The sequence below is a fragment of the Anser brachyrhynchus genome (assembly GCF_964034855.1).
Source record: "Anser brachyrhynchus genome assembly, chromosome: 2".
Taxonomy (NCBI): domain Eukaryota; kingdom Metazoa; phylum Chordata; class Aves; order Anseriformes; family Anatidae; genus Anser; species Anser brachyrhynchus.
Window position 1 is genome coordinate 156,298,487 of NC_137695.1, and position 18,654 is coordinate 156,317,140.

Sequence of the window (18,654 nt, forward strand, 5' to 3'; positions counted from 1 at the left end):
ATTCAGAGAGATTTCTTAACTGAAAAGCAAGAAAAACTATTTCAAGCTAGAAGAGATGTTATCATTCAACTAGATTCTGTGATTTTGGACAATACAGTGGTGGCAGTCCAGAGATTCATTGTTTTATGTAAAAGTCTGCCCATGTTTTATGATGCTGCTACTTTTATGAAAGAAACTGGAAAGAAAGAAACTGGAGATAAGAAAGGCAAGTAAAAAAGATTTAATTGATCCCCTTTTATTATATCTCTACCTTCAGAGCCCCTTGCTAAGGTTCCCAGTGGTCTGTAGGAAGCTACAGGTTTGGAACAGATTCCTTTTTTTCAGCTGTATCCGAGTAGAAGTAACTCCATTTTCTGCCACGGAGTTACTTCTAAAAATACGTTGTTTAGAGGAGTGCTCGATCCACACCTTTGCTCCCTAAGCAAAAAGCAGGAACAAGACCAGAGTTGCAAGGCTGAATTTCCTCCTTATTGAAGACGATGACTAACATACTGCATTCTCCAGAGGACCAGGGAAGAAAACCAAATTGATAAATCTCTTTCCAAAATTGTAGCAGTGAGAGCAGTGGTCAGCTCACTCGTCCCACCACCAGGAAGGTGCTCCCAGCCAGGCACAGTGCGTGTCTGAGGAGGGAGAGCTCTGTGGTTACAGGTACCACCCTGGACAACCAGAAGCTAAGTCAGTGGTAAGGCAGGAATAATTCCTCATACTGAACAGCCTATTTATGGGAAATGTAATGAAATCAAGAAGAGATCAGTCTGCGGTGGGATATTTTTGTTAAACAGGCAGTTTATTCAAGGCAAGTAAGCTGTGCTGAAGCCTAGAAGATGAGTTTGAATGGGAAGAACTTGCCTTGCAATCCATTTTGTGCACACTTTAACCATAGGATGGCAGAGCACAGGCTCACGTTTTTGATAGGAGCATTTTGCTCAGCTTTCTGAAGCCCTTAGCAAATGATATGTGGTTTATAAAGCTGGCATGAACCTGCTCTGTACCAAAAGTCACAGTCCAGCTCTTCCTCCCAACTCTAATTTCTTGTTCTCACCTCGTGCCAGTTTCTCCTCTGGGACAGCAAATGGCCATGTGGCTGCACGGTGAACTAAATCAGAGTGCAAACTAATCCAGGAAAGAAGGCAACAACATTCATTGTCTCCCTGCTGTAGTTCGTGGTGGGGCCACGTAAAAGCCTGTGCTGACAGATGGGAGAAGGAAGCTGGGAAGAGTAAAGCCTTTCTTTTTTAGCAGCAGGGCTGGGTTTAACTGGCTGTAAAACAGCACTGTTGCTAACTCAGAATAAACCTATTCATTTCAGAGTCCCAAGTGAAATAGGAAGTTATTTAAGTGATATAGAGATTGTACACAAGCAGTACAGGACTGTAGTCACGATCTGGGAAAACAGTTACTTCCACAGGATCTGTGGAGGAACTGGAGCAACCAGCAGTCACCGCTCAACCTTGAGCTCAGGGGTTTCACCAGCTCTGGAATGGTTTTGGTTTAAGCTGGTGATGACCAGACCAAGTGGGAAATTGGATTCAAGAGTTGTAGGTAAGTGTTTGATTTGAAAACAAACAAAAAAAAATGCTGCAAGAGAAAAATTATCCTTGCTGTGTTTGCTGGAGCCATAAACCAAGATACTAGGCTGTCCTTCAACCCACCAAATGGCAGAAGAAAGTAGCGTAATGTCATCCCCATTAAGCCCGTAAATATTTTATGCCCTCCCAGCCCACCATTCATGAAAAGTGAAAGCTTTTCTCCTCTTTAAGGAAAAGTTAAATCAATTGGAAATTCTCTCACAGATCTTTGATGTCTTGGCAGAACTGCAGTTATCCAGAAAATGTGGGAGTGAAAGGATGTGTGATCCTGTCATCTGTGACGTGAAAGACTACTACAAACTGGAGAGGCTACAGAGTTTGAGAAAGCCACCACTGCAGCTGGGGGTGACAAAAGCATGAAGAAGCAACAAGAGAAATCAGAGGTGATAGCAGCTGGGTCACTGCAGGTTTTTTTTAAAAAGCAGATGTCTGCTCAGCTTTTATCAGACTTTCTGAACCATCTGGAAGTGCCTACATTTGCAAGTGAGAATCAAAATAATTGATTACTATTCTTTTTATTAGTAATCATCATTACCAATCAAAATTAGTAGCTGCACATAGCCTGGACATACTGTTAAGGAGCTGAATGTGGAACATCCCAGTAAGAATGCTGTCTGTGGCAGGTATGATGCATACATCAGGTAGAAGCACAAGAGTTAGAATATCTTCATGGGACAAACTGTGCTAACCAGACTTCAGCCAGTCTGTTAGACAGCAGACACTGCTCTAAAACACCTCAAACTTCTCTGCACTCAACCTGGAGGTGCGTGCCAGGATTTTTTCCAACTAAATTTATAGGCCCACTTCTGGCATGCCCCAAGTTCTGCCCAGATGACAAGAAGTTATGTTCACATTTGTGGAAGGTCTCTACAAGTGATCACAATAATGAAAAACAGCTTCTAAATGACCTTGCAATAGGAGCAGGTAAGACTTCAAACTACGGCGAAGCTGAACTTTTGGAGAACCCAGAGTCATACTCCAACTATGAAGGTTAAACCAGTCTACAGATTCCCACGTCTACAGATTCTGCTCACCAAATTAAAAAGAAAACTACTACCACAACTAAGTTCATGAAAATATTTCAGGCTTCTCACTCCTGTCAGCTTGTTGAGTTCTACCTCCTTCCCTGCTTCATGATGCCTACCGCAAAGCTATCTAGAAATAAATGTTTTTACAGTGAAATCTCAGAGCTCAACAAGGAGTATAAAATGTTCATGTCAACAGTTAGGTACATATTGCTAAGCACTGATGTGTTCAGATATTTCGATACTCACCTGAGATTTGACCGTAGTGATAAGTCTTTCAGGAGCTGTCAGTCACTGAATTGCCACAAGGTAAGGCAATTCAGATGCCTACCCTTTGTTCTCAGTATATATGATAGTTTTAATATTGAAGTCCAAGAAGAAACAGACCACTTTTGTGACGACAAGCTCTTCTGCGAGCATGCCATGAACCTGAGGAAAGCTGACTTCAAAAAAAAGACAGCTCTGAAGCTTTTAGAATATTATTTTGAATGGCACTCAAGCTGGTGTCTTGAAAGCCTGAACCCCTTTTGCATTAGAAACAGAGCAGTAGTAGCATAGGACTTGTTTTATGCACTGCAAACACAACCCAAAGTCAAGAAAGACACGTACAAAATAGAAAAATACATTTTATGAATCATCTGAACATGTGACTGTTTTTGAGACTTCATCACAGGACTTGTTACTTGCTTTAAAATCAATAACAAAGCATTGGTACCTACCAGATATCAAAACATTTCAACTCTAGTTCCTTGTGCTTGTAAAGAACTTGAGATTCATATTGTGACATACACGTTTGCAGAACTCATTGTGGCACACAAATCACGCTCACAGGCAACAAAAAAATGACCATAGGAAGGGCTACATTATCCATACAGCTCACTACTGGACATAGACCAATGCTGAGCACAGTACTTCCTTAGAAAACATCTGCGTGTGCTTCTCCTATTACTAGATGTAGAAAAAATAGCTCTTAGCAGCGATTATAGGTCTAACGCCAAATTTCTTTTCAAAATCATACATGATGATGTGGTCCAAGGCTGCCAAGTCATAGGCTTCTCCTTATGGTATCAGTGAGTAGTGAGAATGTTTCGGAAAGTCTTTGGTCAGTGTTGCAAACTGTACCTTATCATCTGTCTGGCTTAATGATAACGGAATAAACTCAAATATTACAATGTCCAGAGCACTGTAATCAGTGTTATTTAAGAAATACAGGTGTTTTAGGAAAGCACTGCAATGTTTCCCCAATTAAGGCTTACCAGATGATAGTGTTAACCTCCAGAGCTAGCAGATTCGAGCCTGTCTGACAGCTTTATACATGCACTAAGTTACCAAGTTCAGCTTCAAATAAAACCTGTGTGTGAGCCAATTGGCTCTCTTTGACAAGCATAAGCCTACTATTTACCTCCCAGAAGCAGGTGCCAGTATATTTTTAAATATTCCATAGGTCTGTTGTTATCCCTACAACATATAAGCAGAAATCCTATTTAGAAACCAAGCCGCATCTCTGGAATTTTTAACAGAATACATCTCTCCTGCTGTCTTGTAAAACCATCACCCATTTTTGCCTGCTAACTATAGTCCAGAATGTAACAGAGACTTTTGGCAAAAATATCTCCCACTGCCACCATGTCTCACTGAGCAGACACGTTATTTTTTGATTCTGCTATGCTTACTTCCACAAGATCAAGTGAGAGCGAAAATGTTACTAATGCTCATAATAACATATTCTTAGAAATAATTTTGGTTATATATAGCAAGATGGAATCACAGAGTCTAGGACAGACATCCAGTGAGACCAGGGACAAGAGATTATGAGCAGCTGCTGGCATGAAATCCTGTATTTGCAACACTGCACAACTCTTCATGTTCCATAGTACAGTAGCACAGGGACTGGAAGACTCATCACAACAAAAAAAACTTTCTACCAGTTCCACTCAGTGATTCATGTGTCTTCCAGGAGCTCACGGAAGATTATGTCCATTAAAACCCTGGCTTGGCTCTGACGATACATGCTTTTTATCTCAGAATGTGCACGAACTGAACAGCATCTTGGCATATGCCCTTGTCACATCTTCCACCCACCCAGTAGTTTGTACGTTGCTGTTTTATGCAGTGTTGTCATGTTAAAATTACAGAAATTTAACTACAACATCTACTGTAAGTTTTACCTTCGTAATATGTAAATCTATAGTCCTTACAGTGAACCCCTCTCCTGTTCCCACCATATTAACACAACTAAAAGTGGCACATGCACCAGAAAAGATTAGGTCCCATTCTCCACCAGCTCTCTGCCATCCTCCAAAACATTTCTACTTCACATATTCAGATAACAAAAAGTTATCTATCTCTATGTTAATACTTCTGCTGATGGTGCTCTTGCTGTCTCATACTCTGCTTCAATGGCCAGCTCTGGTGCCACCAATAATTTCTTCATTTCACACAGAGTCACAAAATGATTTGAGTTGGAAAGGACCTTAAGGATCATGTAATTCCAACCCCCCTGCCACGGGCAGGGACACCTTCTACTAGATGCAAAACAAGAAATTAAACAAGTATAGAGAGACTGATTCTGCCTCAAAGCAGTTTCCTTGCATTCAATCTAGAAAGAAAAGACTTAGGAAGGATATGAAACCTGCTCTAGCAAGGTTAGGCAACCTGTCTAGGTACCCCTGCTCAAGCAGAGTTCAGGCCAGATGACCGCCAGAGGTCCCTTCCAACCTCAGCTGCTCTGATTTTGTAACAGCCCTCCAAAGAGAAAAGACTGCTGTACAGAGGAAAAGAATAAATACTTTTTGGTATCCAACGAAAACAGGATCAGATCAGGCTCCCAGCGTGGTGAGACGGACTGAGGCCAGACATTGAGTAGAGTCTCCCCTGTTAAGACTGGAATGAAGGATCTAGGGACATTAGAGCATCTCAACAGCACCCTTGAATCAGAAGAACACCTCCTGGGAACACCTTTTGCATACCTATCTCCTATAATTGTTGTTGCTGTGGAAATCACACCATTGCAAAGATTAATACATTTTTATGCACCGCTGTTTGTTCCCTTAGTCGATAACTCCCCTTTCCATCCTGGATCCACTTCTTTCAAATCCACCTGCATTCACTGTGTCCCACGTACTTAGGTACTCAATTCCCCTTGTCACTGTGCACTTCCTTACACTTTGTTATTCTGCCTGAATGTCCCTCCAAATGTACAAGTTATCCACTCATTGTTTGTTCAGCTAATTCCTTCCTCTCTGCTACCTTTCTTACTAATGTTTGCTGACAGCAGTCTGATTCCCTTTATTCTCACATTTGAAACAATTCATTTAGCAGTCTACCTTCCCCTTAAATTTCTCTGTATCTAACACAACTAAACTTTTCCCTTTCACCTGCCCTTCCTGTGGTTTTATTTCTCCCCATCAAACCCACTAGTGAAGGTGGAAGCAAACACCTTGGAAAGTGACATGATCACACTCTGGAGTAAGGATGATCCTAGTAATCCTTTGGGATTTAATGAGGAGTGGTATGCACATATGTGGGGACCTAATATGGGCTCAGAAAGCCACAGGCAAATAGCATTATACTCTGTCAGATGGGCAAATGATTTCTTGAGAAGGCAACAAGAACAGTCCCAGGTAAGAAGTACTAAAAAGAGTTTTCTGGAAAAGGAATGTAACAGTTTTTAAGGAAAATCAGAATCTGGGAGGTCAGCAGCTGCATTAGGAGGTTGTTTGAGTTGTTTGTGTCCACCAGAGGTGCTTACCCTTCCTTATTCTACCCTGGTCATAAGTGTGTCTGATTACATACAATTTCCACAGAGAAAGACCCAGCTCCTTCAATCTGCACCACATACAGTCTATATACAGGATGACTTTCACTTGTATCATGATTACACTGTCATAAACATTTTTATTTAGACTGCAAAAAAGTAGTTGTACCTTGGCAATGTCAACAGGTTTATGCCTGCTTGTGCTACTCACTGTATAAGAAGCATACATAAGACCAGAGCATTAAAACAACACTTATTTCTTGCAAATGGAGGTCACAGAGAGCAATAAAAGAGCCTCACAACACCAGCCAGAAGGCCGGATTCTTGCCAGGCAAATTATTGTCAACAGACAGTAACACAACTTCCCAGCCTGCAGACGTGGTCATTGACACTGCAATGCGTCAAAGCATCACACAGGGACTCAAGTTCAGACCCATGACCCAGAAAAATGTCTCATTAATTTGATCCAAAGAACCCCAAATGACCACAACACATACTGTGAAAAGCAGCAAAACCAGGTAACATTTATATAGTTATCAAAAACAAGAGTGATTTTTCAGTAGTAGAAGGAGAAAAGGTTGTGTGATTGCTGTTCCCATTAAAGGGCTGGGATGTGGCAAACATAATGCTATTATAGTTCTTTTCCAAGGAGCTGGAAATTCAAAGTTCATTTGTGTGAGTTTCTGACACTGCTCTCTATTAAACACAATTCAAAACGTCACCAAAGTTTATATGGTTAGTAGCCAGACCACTTGTGAACACCAGTTGTCAGTAGAGTTGGGATGCTGAAAGGCCGAAAATAAAAAGTATCCTTTTGTTTCCTAAAGGATTAATCTCAGAAGCATCCAGAGATCCCTTTTCATATTATAATGCCACAAAATAAGAAAAAAGAAAAAGAAAAAAGAAAAAAAGAAGCAATTTCTCCACAAAATAGACCAAATTCTGGGTATAAATAAGATGTTAATCTTCACATCTATGCCAGGATATAGATCAAAAACTATTCAGTAATTCAAAGTATGATAGAGCAACTAAACTATATCAGAACAAAAAGCAAATTCACATTCCACTCTCCAGGTGACCACTAGAAGCTGGCTTATATTTAATGCTAACTTGGGCAGAAGAACCCAGGAAGTGAGTGCTTCATTGCACTCCAGGTAGTAAAATGACTTCTTACAGAGGGGAACAAAGCAGAAGACAATAAAATAAAGAACTATCAGCATAGAGTTAGAACCAGGTAATCATGGAAGGAAATAATCACAGCCCTATGTTAATTGCACCTATTATAATTCTCTTCGTGTAGAAGAAGCGGGAGCTCTACTTACTTTCACAGAGACGTCTTCTCAGCTTCCCCCGAATTTTATCGATGGCATTGTAATCGGAGACATGAAACACGTGAGCAGACTTGGGTTCTGAAGCGATCTCATCAAGTTCCTCTTTTAAGGCTTCACCAACACCCACAGCAAAGATCCTAATTCCAGCCTGACGGGCTGCAGTGGCTGGATCCAAGACGTAATCCTGACTCCTTCCATCAGTCAGAAGGATAGCCACTTTTTTAACAGTTCGATCACTAAGTCTCCCACCTGCTTCTTTGGAAAAACTGTACGTGTTGATGTACCTGAGAGCATCTCCAGTGTTTGTGTTGCCCCCATAATACTTAATTTTTCTGGCGGCCTCTTTGATTTCTTCACGGGTTTTGTATTTTCCCAGGTCGAACTCGGTGGTCGGCCGATCACTGTATCGCACCACACCTACGCGGGTTTTATCTGGGCCAATCTCGAAAGTTTCCACCAAATTAGCCACCCACTGCCGAACCTTCTCAAAATCTTCTTTTCCGACACTGGAGGAGGCGTCCAAGATGAACACGAGGTCATAGTGAACGTTCTTGCAACCTGCAGGAGTGGCAGAATATATCGCTGAGGGAAGGTGAAAGACAAGTATCAGATATAACAAATGTTCCCCGGGCATGGCTCCCCAGCGAGCCGTTCTGAGGAGGCAGCAAAGCTCCCTGTCCTGCAGAGAAAGTGCAGATTCTCAGCCTCTCTTCCTTGTGATTCACCTCATCTGTTTCAGGACATCTACAGTAGATCGGCACACGCTTCTCTTTGAAATGCAAAGCCTTTCTCTTCCTGCGCTACTAACTTCCTTTGCTCAGTCTTTCACCTACACCATCTGCATGCATATGAAGCTATTTTTCTCTTTTAAAAACTTCATTGCAGTCCCTCTGCTCAGGCAATGCTCTGAAGTGACCTTGGCAGCTCAAGAGACCTGCTCTGACCTTCCCTTTGCCAATCCTGACCTTGAGTAGCGAAGCTTTCATGTTCCCTCTTGCATTAGCATTATGATTTATTTATGCTTAGCTAGAAGCACTTCTTCTGCTCAGCATGATATCTTGGTGAAGCAAGTTTATAACAAGATTATTTTGATTTTGAGGCTCTCTGCCATTGACTATTGACTAAAGGATGACTCACTGAATACTGGGATGGCTTCCTTGACAACAAAGGGCAGTTCCTTTGTGTGAGAAAAGTTCACTTATCCCCACAAACACTCTTTTGGCTCCAGCCATGATATTTGTAATCTGAGGCCTGTGTAATCCGAAAGGCAAATGTATTTTAATTGCAGTTTTCTTGCCCTATGAAACCAGACTGGTCATATATTTGTCAGCTGCTTGCCAAGAAAATAGATCTCCCAGGAGATGTTTTCTAGCTCTCTCTGAGCATAGACAAGCCAACCAGCAGTATATTCATAAAAAGACCCAGAGGTGACCAAGACGTATCAACGTAATGCCACAGCTGGACTAAATGTATACATAGATATATTTAATTTACTATTATTAACTATAGTCCCTAACAAATTACAGTTTCAAGACTGAAAACTGCTCTACAAAGTCAATTTATCTATGGTCACAACCATCAGCCATCATTTCTCCAGTAGTTCTCCTCCAACATCACCTTACAAAGTACAACCAATCACAGGAATAACAAAGCACATATAACATAGTGCAAGACAGAGAGCTGGTCTGTACAAGTGCCTGTGCCGCTTCATCCCTTTTATAGGGCTTTTCTTTGGCCCATTGAACTGAAGATGTTATACGTGTCCTCTGAATTGCTGGCAATACCTTTTAAACCCTGCTGCTTTACCAGGCTTTGAGCTAGCCCACATCTATCCACATCCACTGAGGGCAGATCTGTCCTGTTTCACTGCAGGATCCCGACTTCCCCAACTATTCCCACTACAGCTATGGCAATGACCTCCTTTGGGCTCTGACCTGGACCAACCAACCTACTTCTCTTGGTCGGAAAATCTGGGAGTAGTGGTGAAAATATGTGACTCCAGTCTTTCTCACTGTAAAGTTTGTGTGTTTTCACATCAGACTAGTTCCAGCCAATTTCCAGCAATTAAATGCACATCAGTGACTAAGATACATTACATGTGCATCTGAATTGCATCTTGCAGCTCGGTTTCATAGGAAATTAATCCAGGGCTGCTCACTAATGTGAACCAAAGCACAGCAACAGGAAATGCTTGGAAAATTCACGGTGAAAGTTTTGAAATCCTTGTCAGGGCCCTGAGAGCATGTTTATTCTGTGGGGTTTGGCTGTCAGGGATCTATGGCCTTGGGTGAGCTCCTCAGGAAGCTCTTCTAGAAGCATTCAAGAAACATTTGCCTCTCCTTCCCCTGGAAGCTGCTTTTAAGGTGAGGTTCTCGCTCTTAGTCCTTGCCTGGGTCACTGACTGATTTCCCAGTTTCACCTCAGACGTGCCTCACCTCTGTGGACATGTCTGGATAGTGGCTGACCCCAGCTGCTGTCTTCAGACCTCACAGAATCACAGAACGGTTTGGGTTGGAAGGGACCTTAAAGCCCATCCAGTTCCAACCCCCCTGCTGTGGGCAGGGACACCTCCCACCAGCCCAGGTTGCCCAAAGCCCCATCCAGCCTGGCCTTGAACACCTCCAGGGATGGGGCATCCACAGCTTCTCTGGGCAGCCTGGGATAGTGCCTCACCACCCTCTGAGTGAAGAATTTATTCTGAATGTCTAGTTTAAATATACTATTTCTTAGTTTAGAGCCATTACCCCTTGTCCTATCACTGCACCCCCTGACAAAGAGTCCCTCCCCAGCTTTCCTGTAGGCCCCCTTTAGGTACTGGAAAGCTGCTGTAAGGTCCCCCCGGAGCCTTATCTTCTCCGGGCTAAACAACCCCAACTCCATCAGCCTGTCTTCACAGGAGAGGTGCTCCAGCCCCTTGATCATCTTTTGTGGCCCTCCTCTGGACTCTTTCTAACAGGTCTGTGCCTTTCTTATATTGGGAGCCCCAGAGCTGAACGCAGGGCTCCAGGTGGGGTCTCACAAGAGCAGAGCAGAGGGGGACAATCATCTCCCTTGCCCTTCTGGCCACACTGCTTTTGATGCAGCCCAGGATATGTGTGGCTTTCTGGGCTGCAAGCGCACATTGCCGGCTCATGTTGAGCTTCTCATCAACCAACACCCCCAGGTCCTTCTCCTCAGGGCTCCTTTCAACCCATTCTCCACCCAGCCTGTATCTGTACTTGGGATTGCCCTGACCCAGACGCAGAACCTTGCAGTTGGCCTTGTTGAACGTTACGAAGATCACACAGGCCCAACTCTCAAGCCTGTCAAGGTCCCAGAATGTTGCAGGTGATGAAAATGAACATCGTCTCTTGCTGTGTTAATTTCTGTTGCAAGGAATATTTCAGAGACCTCATCCAGGTGCTGCTGTTCCACTAGTGTCTAAGGGAAAAACTTAGACGTATGGGTTTGGGTTCATGTGGGGAACAACTTGTCCACGTTGGATCACACTGGAAACAACCTGTCCACACTAGATCATGTTCTGTGATGGCATTTTGTAAGTAAGGGATTGTGTTTCTCTAACCACAGAGCAAGAAAGGTCTGGATGGATACACCAGCAGCATGAGCAGCCTTCTGAACATTACTGGAAGGAGGCAAATAGCAATTCTCTCAAGGGTAATAAGCGTGTGAAGATGATAGAATATATGGATTTATATTATGGGATGTCAATTACATTACATCCGTGTATATAGGTTAGATCGCCAAGTGTAGTTCTGCTTGCTCTTTGCAAAATATAAAGGATATAACAGTAAAGGCTAAGCAAGAAATTTCTGCTTTCCAAATGAAAAAAATCACTATATTAATCTATGTTGCCTGAATAAAAGAATACTAATCAAATGAGACTAACTAAAGAATATAAAGGTTTAACTATAAAGCCCACAAGGTACAGACCTTCCTGTTGCTCATTTTAATGACTCTCAGCAGGTGAGATGGCTGCAGCTTAAAAACAAACACAACAGAAAGAATCTATCCTATCTGTGTTCAAGGGCAATGAGCCTTAAAACAAGGTGGTTTTGAAGTTTAAAAAGTAATGCCTATTCAGGCAGTATTGCAGGGAAGAAAAAGACAGTCTTTCAGGATCATTTTTTTTTTTAAAGTTAGTGATTCTTTGCTTACAGACCTGATGGCAGTGAGATTAAATGCTGCAGAAAAGCTTTTACTAAGTATTAATCTGCATTTTTAGCACAGTAATGTCCACTGCTAGACAAAATTGATTTTTTTCCAAGAATGCTATTATAATGTTGTTTACTGTTAGAAACAGTTCATGTTAAGGGAATATGGGAGATAATTCATAGAAAGTGAACTTTCAGTTTTGTAATTACAGGAATGCTCTGTGGAAACATAATTCTAGGAGTTGTATTCACCAGCTCAGACACTGAGTCAACCATCTTGCTATATTGCCATTAAAAATAGTCCACAAACAAGCCATAAGGCCAAAATTATTTAAAGTAATCACAGAAAGAACATATAAATGGTACCACCATTTCCTTCCTGTGAGTGATCCACAAGCAGAAAAAATATGCGATTCCACATTATTTTGTTACTAAGTACTTACTCCTGTTAAACTTGGTACAAAAAGCCTTACATAGATCACATAACATCACTGTAAAGCAGCTATTCCTTAGACAGAGAGAAGGTCTAAAAACTCCTTTTCTTTACTATAAATTAGCCAAGGATACAGACTAGCATCTTTGCTAGAAAAAGAGCCAGAAAGACTCCATCTCAAACATAAATAAATAAAAGATAAAAAATAAACCTTTGGGCTTTCATAATGAATCAGCAGTGTAGGTCTACAATTGTATTTTCTCCATGACCTCTAGCCCTTCTAGATAACTTTTCCTACTCCCCCTCAAAAAATAATGTGTCCTTGTGAAGACGACCCATAGGAACAGCCTCTCAATCGCACCACCCTCATTCACAGAATCCCAGAATGGCTGAGGTTGGAAGGGACCTCTGGAGGTGTTATGGTCCAAACCCCTGATCAAGCAGGGCCACCTACAGCAGGTTGCCCTTCAGTGGCATTTGGGGGAAGTTGCTAACTGGCACAGGCCAAAAACCGTGTCAGGGTCCATTCTAGACAGTGGGAACCATGAGACAGAAGAATGAGAGGAGTACCTTGACTCTGTTTAGTGCACCAGGAAAGCCAGCCAGAAGGAAGATTCACCAGGTCTAATCTGAAACCCACTGAAGGCAATGTAAGGAGTGATCCCCATGCCATCTCCATGGATGAGGCATATCCTGAGCAAACTGCACGCTGCTCCCTTTGTTCTGGGTGGCTAAGACAACTTGTCTAAGCCCACAGCAGAACCAGAGACTCTAGTTAAATTGTAATCTTGATCCCTGAGTTACCTCCATCCCTAAGGTCTGTTTTATGTCTTTTCAGCAGTAAATGTTGTGGTTTTTTTTTTTCATTTTTTTTTTCCTCCTACCAATGATAGCATCTCAGCCACGTAAAAGCCCCAGCAGCTATTTAACAGGAGTGGGATGCTGCATACCTGCTCTTTGTGCCTCAGTCCTCTCACCACCGAACACAAGTGTAAGAAGAACCAGGAGATGGGGTACGCAGCGTCTTCCCATAACAGACATATCTCCTTCCTCACATCAGCTTGTCTTTTCACCGTGGTGAGAAGCTTGTGAGAAATCCAATTTGTAGGCTAGCAAGGAAAATAAAGAGCAAGTGTTATCTCATAGAAAAACAAACAGAAGCAATGATGCAAGCCATGGGAGCACCGTTCTGGGGAGCTGTCGCTTCCGCCTGTCATTTTGTTGACCAGACACAAACCACTCAGACAAAGAGGCAAGAAGTTCACCTACTTTTCAAATGCTATAGCCTTTCACTGGCTCTATTCAGCGTGCAGCAGCCTGAACAGAAAAAAGGAGAGAGATTACCAGATTGTTATACTTTAATTGAGCCCACTGCCAACTACACAATCAACGCACTGGAGTGGAAACCATTCCTGACCCGGCCCTCCCACACATTCATCATTAGGAGAAACAAAATGCGGAGCTGAGATACAGCCCACTGCAAACCACACACGACCCATTGCCACTGCGCCCATTGCTGCTCTCCGTTCCCAAGCTCCAGAAATGCTGAGCACTAAAAACGCGTGGCTGTTTTCATACATTTGCTTGCTGCTCTTGGTTGTTGTCTACAGTAGTAAACTCAGCAGCTTCAAAATGAGTCTTTCGACTATCTAGATAAGAAGTGCAAGAGCTCAGGTGGAACACCTTCAGTTTAAGGTCACCGGTTCAAATTTACCTTGTCTGAAGCCATGGAAACCAGCAGGTATTGTAGCAAGGCAGGCCAAGTGGCTGGGATAATAAAAGTTTAGCTACATTTTCTAACACTAAGCTAACTCTTTTTTATTATTTCAATATTTAATTATTTATTCCCTCTTTTTTAAAACTAATTTTAATTATAAAGATCATAAAGTCATTGCAATTTTATGCAGTGAGCTTCGTAGAAGCAAGGAAAAACAGTTTCCACTCTGTAGCTCTTATTGCCTAAGGAATCATTTCGGAAAAGTTTCTCCCAGCTCCTGAATCCATCTTTTCCTCCTTAGCGTACACATTTCTTGGTTCATTTTCTCAAGCAATTTCTGCTTCTTCTGTCTTTCAACATGCAACGTCAGCTTCTTGCTGTTGATGGGTACAGAAGGCATAAAGGGGACACTATATGGTAGATCATTGCTGTAGGGCTGATTATGCATTCTAGGATATTTCTTTTCAAAGCCATAGGGTTTTGGGGGAACCATAGACAAAAAGAACGGTGGTGTCAGCATGCGTTCAAATACAGTCTTGATCAGTCGAATGTTGGGCCAATCTCTATCATGTCTCTCGGAAATAAATTGCACATCATTCTGGCTTAGGAAGGAAAAAAATGAAAAATCTTCTGTAGTCATTGAGATATAGCTGTAAATCCCTATTCCAAGGACAAAATACAGGCCCCTTGATTTTCAAAAATCTGTATCATATACAGACAAAGAGAAAACAATGCACTTAACACACCCTGTGCTCCGCAAATAAAAAGTAGGAAGCATCTGCCAGCAGTGGAATATAAATTCAAGAAAGGATCAAAATAAATAAATAAATAAAACCCTGCTTTTTTCTTCAAGCACCATCCCTAAATCCGAAGGGCACAAGCAGGTGCTGTAGTTTACACCTCAACCAGATGGTGTCCCTAGGAGACAGTGAGGTGCTCAGGTCCGAGCTCCCTGGAAGAGATTGCAGGGTAAAAAAGGGTATTAAAGTATCACAGTGCCCTACAGTAGTCAGAATTTCCTTCTAAATAAACGCATTACTGAAATCCCTCCGCAGGCGGCTGCCCATTCGGTATCAGGGCAAGCAACATTTAAAATAGCTATGGGAGCCTTCAGCCCAAGGTTTTTCCTCCTATGTATTTCTCAGGAAATGTTGGTTTCTGGCACTTAGGGGCGGCAGCGAGAGATGGGAAACCAGATCTGCCACGGGGCATTCTGCGCTTTCAGCGCCGGGAGCTCAAAACGTCATTTCTGTGTGTCTGGGCTTGCACGCCAGCAAAGTTTTATAAATACCTTATTAAAAACAGCCTTTGCCAGCTGCTAACCCACATGGGGCCAGGGTAAATGGAGCAGACCAGCAGCTGGTGTCACTCAGCAGAACGGTGCCGGGATGAGCTGAGGCCGGCTCGAAAGGCAGCAGACATGGAGAGCTTGGTGGGCACGGTTCACCTCCCACACTTCTGCCCCAAAAGAAGGACTGCTTATATGACCAGGCTGGAGAGCTGCGTTTCGAAGTCATTCATCCCTACTCCAGGCTAAAATACTTCAAGAGTTCATTGTGGTGTTATGAATGTTGAAAGGTATCTCAGAGCAGTCATTTGGACTAAAAATAAGGGGAGAGGGGGAACACAAATCAAATCAGAACATCTGCTTAAAATCTAGAATCATAACCTGTGGTAGCTTTAATGCACATTTGTGGTTCAGTGTTATTCTTGCATTCGGGCCAAAATACATCATTTTATCCGTTTTTACAGCATGGAGAATTGAACCAAGTCTCTTAACTTGCAACGGGTTTATGTATGGATGTTTCAGGGAGACAAAATTGCCCCATCCACATCAAGACTCCTATCCCAGTAATGAAGTCTTCAGGGGTGTTAGAAGAAAGGCTGGAGATAAAACATTTCTAGTGAGAGGTTTTCCACAGCAGTTTCCTTCCCACTTCAGTTCACCAATGTGAGATGAAGCCCAGTCTGCGGTCACAGCATCTGATCAACGTCTATATCCTATTCCAGGAGGAAGGGTTGAAAAGGAGCCCAGACTGGGACAGTCTAGGCTTCAGAGTGACCCAAGAATAAGAAATTAAGTTTAGGGGACCCTGTTTACAGTTGGCCAACGTGGATTTCTGTTATTACCATTTACTTCAGCCTATCACATGGGAATATTTTTCCTTCAAGTGGCATAAGTCAATTTACATCCTTTAATAATACCTCTTTTTCTGTTTATTTTGCAAGCATCACTATGGGATAACTTTGTGACACATTTACATGTATTAAGTGATACTGCACAAAGACCTGACAAACCCTATCATGTCCAAGTTTGCTACCAAACTGCAAACTCTGTGCCTGAGGTCCCATTTTTAATAGTTTACAGGGGAATAAAGAAATGAATAATTCTGACTACATGCAAATATGATGTAGGAATGGCATCCGGGCTGACAAGCATGCTGGTAAACGTTAAAGTGAGCTCTCTGTGCTTAAAATACAGGCATAATACCAAGCTATTCATACAGCCTCACAGCTGAACAAACAACATGCAGAAGATAGACACAAGCTGTACACAACATGTAACTTTGCTATAGCTTTTTCAGGGGGTGGTATAGAGTTAGGTCAGTGAGCATCCATAGCAAGTAAACTCACTTTGGGAAATGTACACTCCTAAAAAGCAGCACTAAAAAAAAAAAGAGCTGAAGGAGAACTGGATCTTCTCATCTCAAAAGTATTTTATTCTTTTGCTCATTGTTGGGTTTCTCTTGTACTCCTGTGTTGTAAGGGATGCTGCTTTGTCTTCTTGAGCATCATGGAAGCTGAGAACAGAGCTAGGGCTCTGCATCCAAAGCATCCCATACACATTCAGAACCAAACCACATAGCTGGGCTGTATTTTCTTGTGTGTTTTAGTTTGTTTCTTTCTTTCATTTTTTCTTTGTTTTCCCCTGTTTGAACCAAAATGAAAGAATATCATGGCATGAGTTCATTTGGAAAATGAAGCCCCAGCCCTTTGTGAATAAGACGATGGGGTTTTCTATCCTGCTCTCTCTGTTTTTGTCCTGCCTGGGCCTGATGCAGAAGAGACAATACAGGGACTTTGTTCTAGCCCCACTTCTCAGATAATGCTGTCACATTGTAATTCAGGGGACAAGGAGGGGAAACTAGTATGAAAGAATACAAGCAAAACTGTGTGCTTAGAAATGGCATCCTGCAAAAGTGAAGAGAAAAGAAGGGACAGATATAAAGAATGTGGCAGAGCAGAAAACTTTGGAGCATTTCTAGGATGCGTAATTTAAGTACAAGCACTGGATATTCCCTGCCTCAGCCCACAAACACTGCTCTTCTGTCCTGGTTTGAGACGTCACCGACACCAAAACCCCCGTGAATCAGAGATGGGGAAAAAAAACAACAACCAAACAGACCAATTTCTCTGATCTTTCATCCTTTATAGGAGTGAGTCAGTCACAAAATTGTATTAACTCAAAAACCAAAACCAAACACACAAACAGAAAACCTGGAGTCAATACTAAGACGATCATTTCAGCAGTGCGATCTAATAAAAATCACTCATACCTCATGCAAGCAAAAGTTCAAAGACCCTACAGGGACAGCGCAAGGAGCAGTGATTCAAGTCTGAATGTAAGAAGCATGTCTAGCTGGGGACGGTAGCGTGCTCATTAACATACCTGAGCTTTTACCGGAGGATGTGTTTTACTAAATCCTGACACCAACCTGTGCACCTCACTGTGAAATTCTAGGGGTGCTGATACTGTTTTGCTTAATTTCACCCATTTGTCTGCTGCTGCTGAACATCACCATACACCATAGAAATGTTCTAACTATGCTGGCGTTCATAATGTGATTTTAAATGTCTTTAGTATGCTCCTCTGAAGAAGAGGTTAGCCTACGGTGGAAAAGACAGCGTCTGATTATACAGCTTTTCACACACACAAACAAAGAAAGAAAAAAACAGAACACTAATACATCTGACATCTAGTAGAGTCAGCTTGTTGATCGTGTCTCTTCCAACTCCTGAACTAAGCAATTTAATTATCTAAATTATTGCTGATATGAGCAGGAAGCACACCATATAAAAGAGAGATGGGGCTGTCTCCCCCCCCAGTCAGCTCATGCTGTCGTATATCTTTGTTCAATCCTTTTTAAAGAAATCATCCCATGGCATTTCTGGAAGATATGCATCTTTCCAGGTCTGATCCAAAGCCAACTGCGGTTAATGAAAACAGGGCCATTGATTTCAGCGCGCATTATTTCAAAACCCAAATGAATAATAGAGCAGAAAATCCTCCGCTAACACCAGCGTTGCTCCTGAGGTACTTTGTTTAACTACAACCGATGGAAAATCTGTGATACCAGGGACGAGACTGTCAGCAGCTCCACAGCTTGTTGGATGGGGACTTTCACGGACTCTGCCAGCCAAGAGGTCCCCAGCACCTGCTCTAAGTACCGCTGATGCGGTGGGAGCTGAGGTGGTTCTTCCTGTCTTTTGCAATATCACATCTCAAGATTAGGAGCTAATCTGCTCCCCAAAGAGGAGATCACCCGCACAGAGATGGTTGGTGTGAACACTAGCCAGAGAGATCTGTCACTTTGACAGGAGATGAAATGGGGCGCCGAGGGAAGAGCAGCAGAGCCTCCAAACCCAT

General features: G+C 42.4%; 1 protein-coding gene across 2 annotated transcripts in view; it reads right to left on the reverse strand.

Annotated features, from left to right (window-relative positions):
- COL22A1 (collagen type XXII alpha 1 chain) overlaps window positions 1–18,654 on the reverse strand; it is a 235,502-nt gene that overhangs the window by 193,672 nt on the left and 23,176 nt on the right. Inside the window, exons 6-9 of one of the 2 annotated variants that reach the window (XM_080578501.1) lie at window positions 15,298–15,607; window positions 13,559–13,606; window positions 13,240–13,398; window positions 7,697–8,263 (exon numbers count right to left, since the gene is read on the reverse strand). In XM_080578501.1, the coding sequence (XP_080434627.1) occupies window positions 7,697–8,263; window positions 13,240–13,330 (658 nt within the window). In that variant the 5' untranslated portion in view covers window positions 13,331–13,398; window positions 13,559–13,606; window positions 15,298–15,607. The remainder of the gene's footprint in view (window positions 1–7,696; window positions 8,264–13,239; window positions 13,399–13,558; window positions 13,607–15,297; window positions 15,608–18,654) is intronic. The other variant, XM_080578502.1, reaches the window with a different exon arrangement.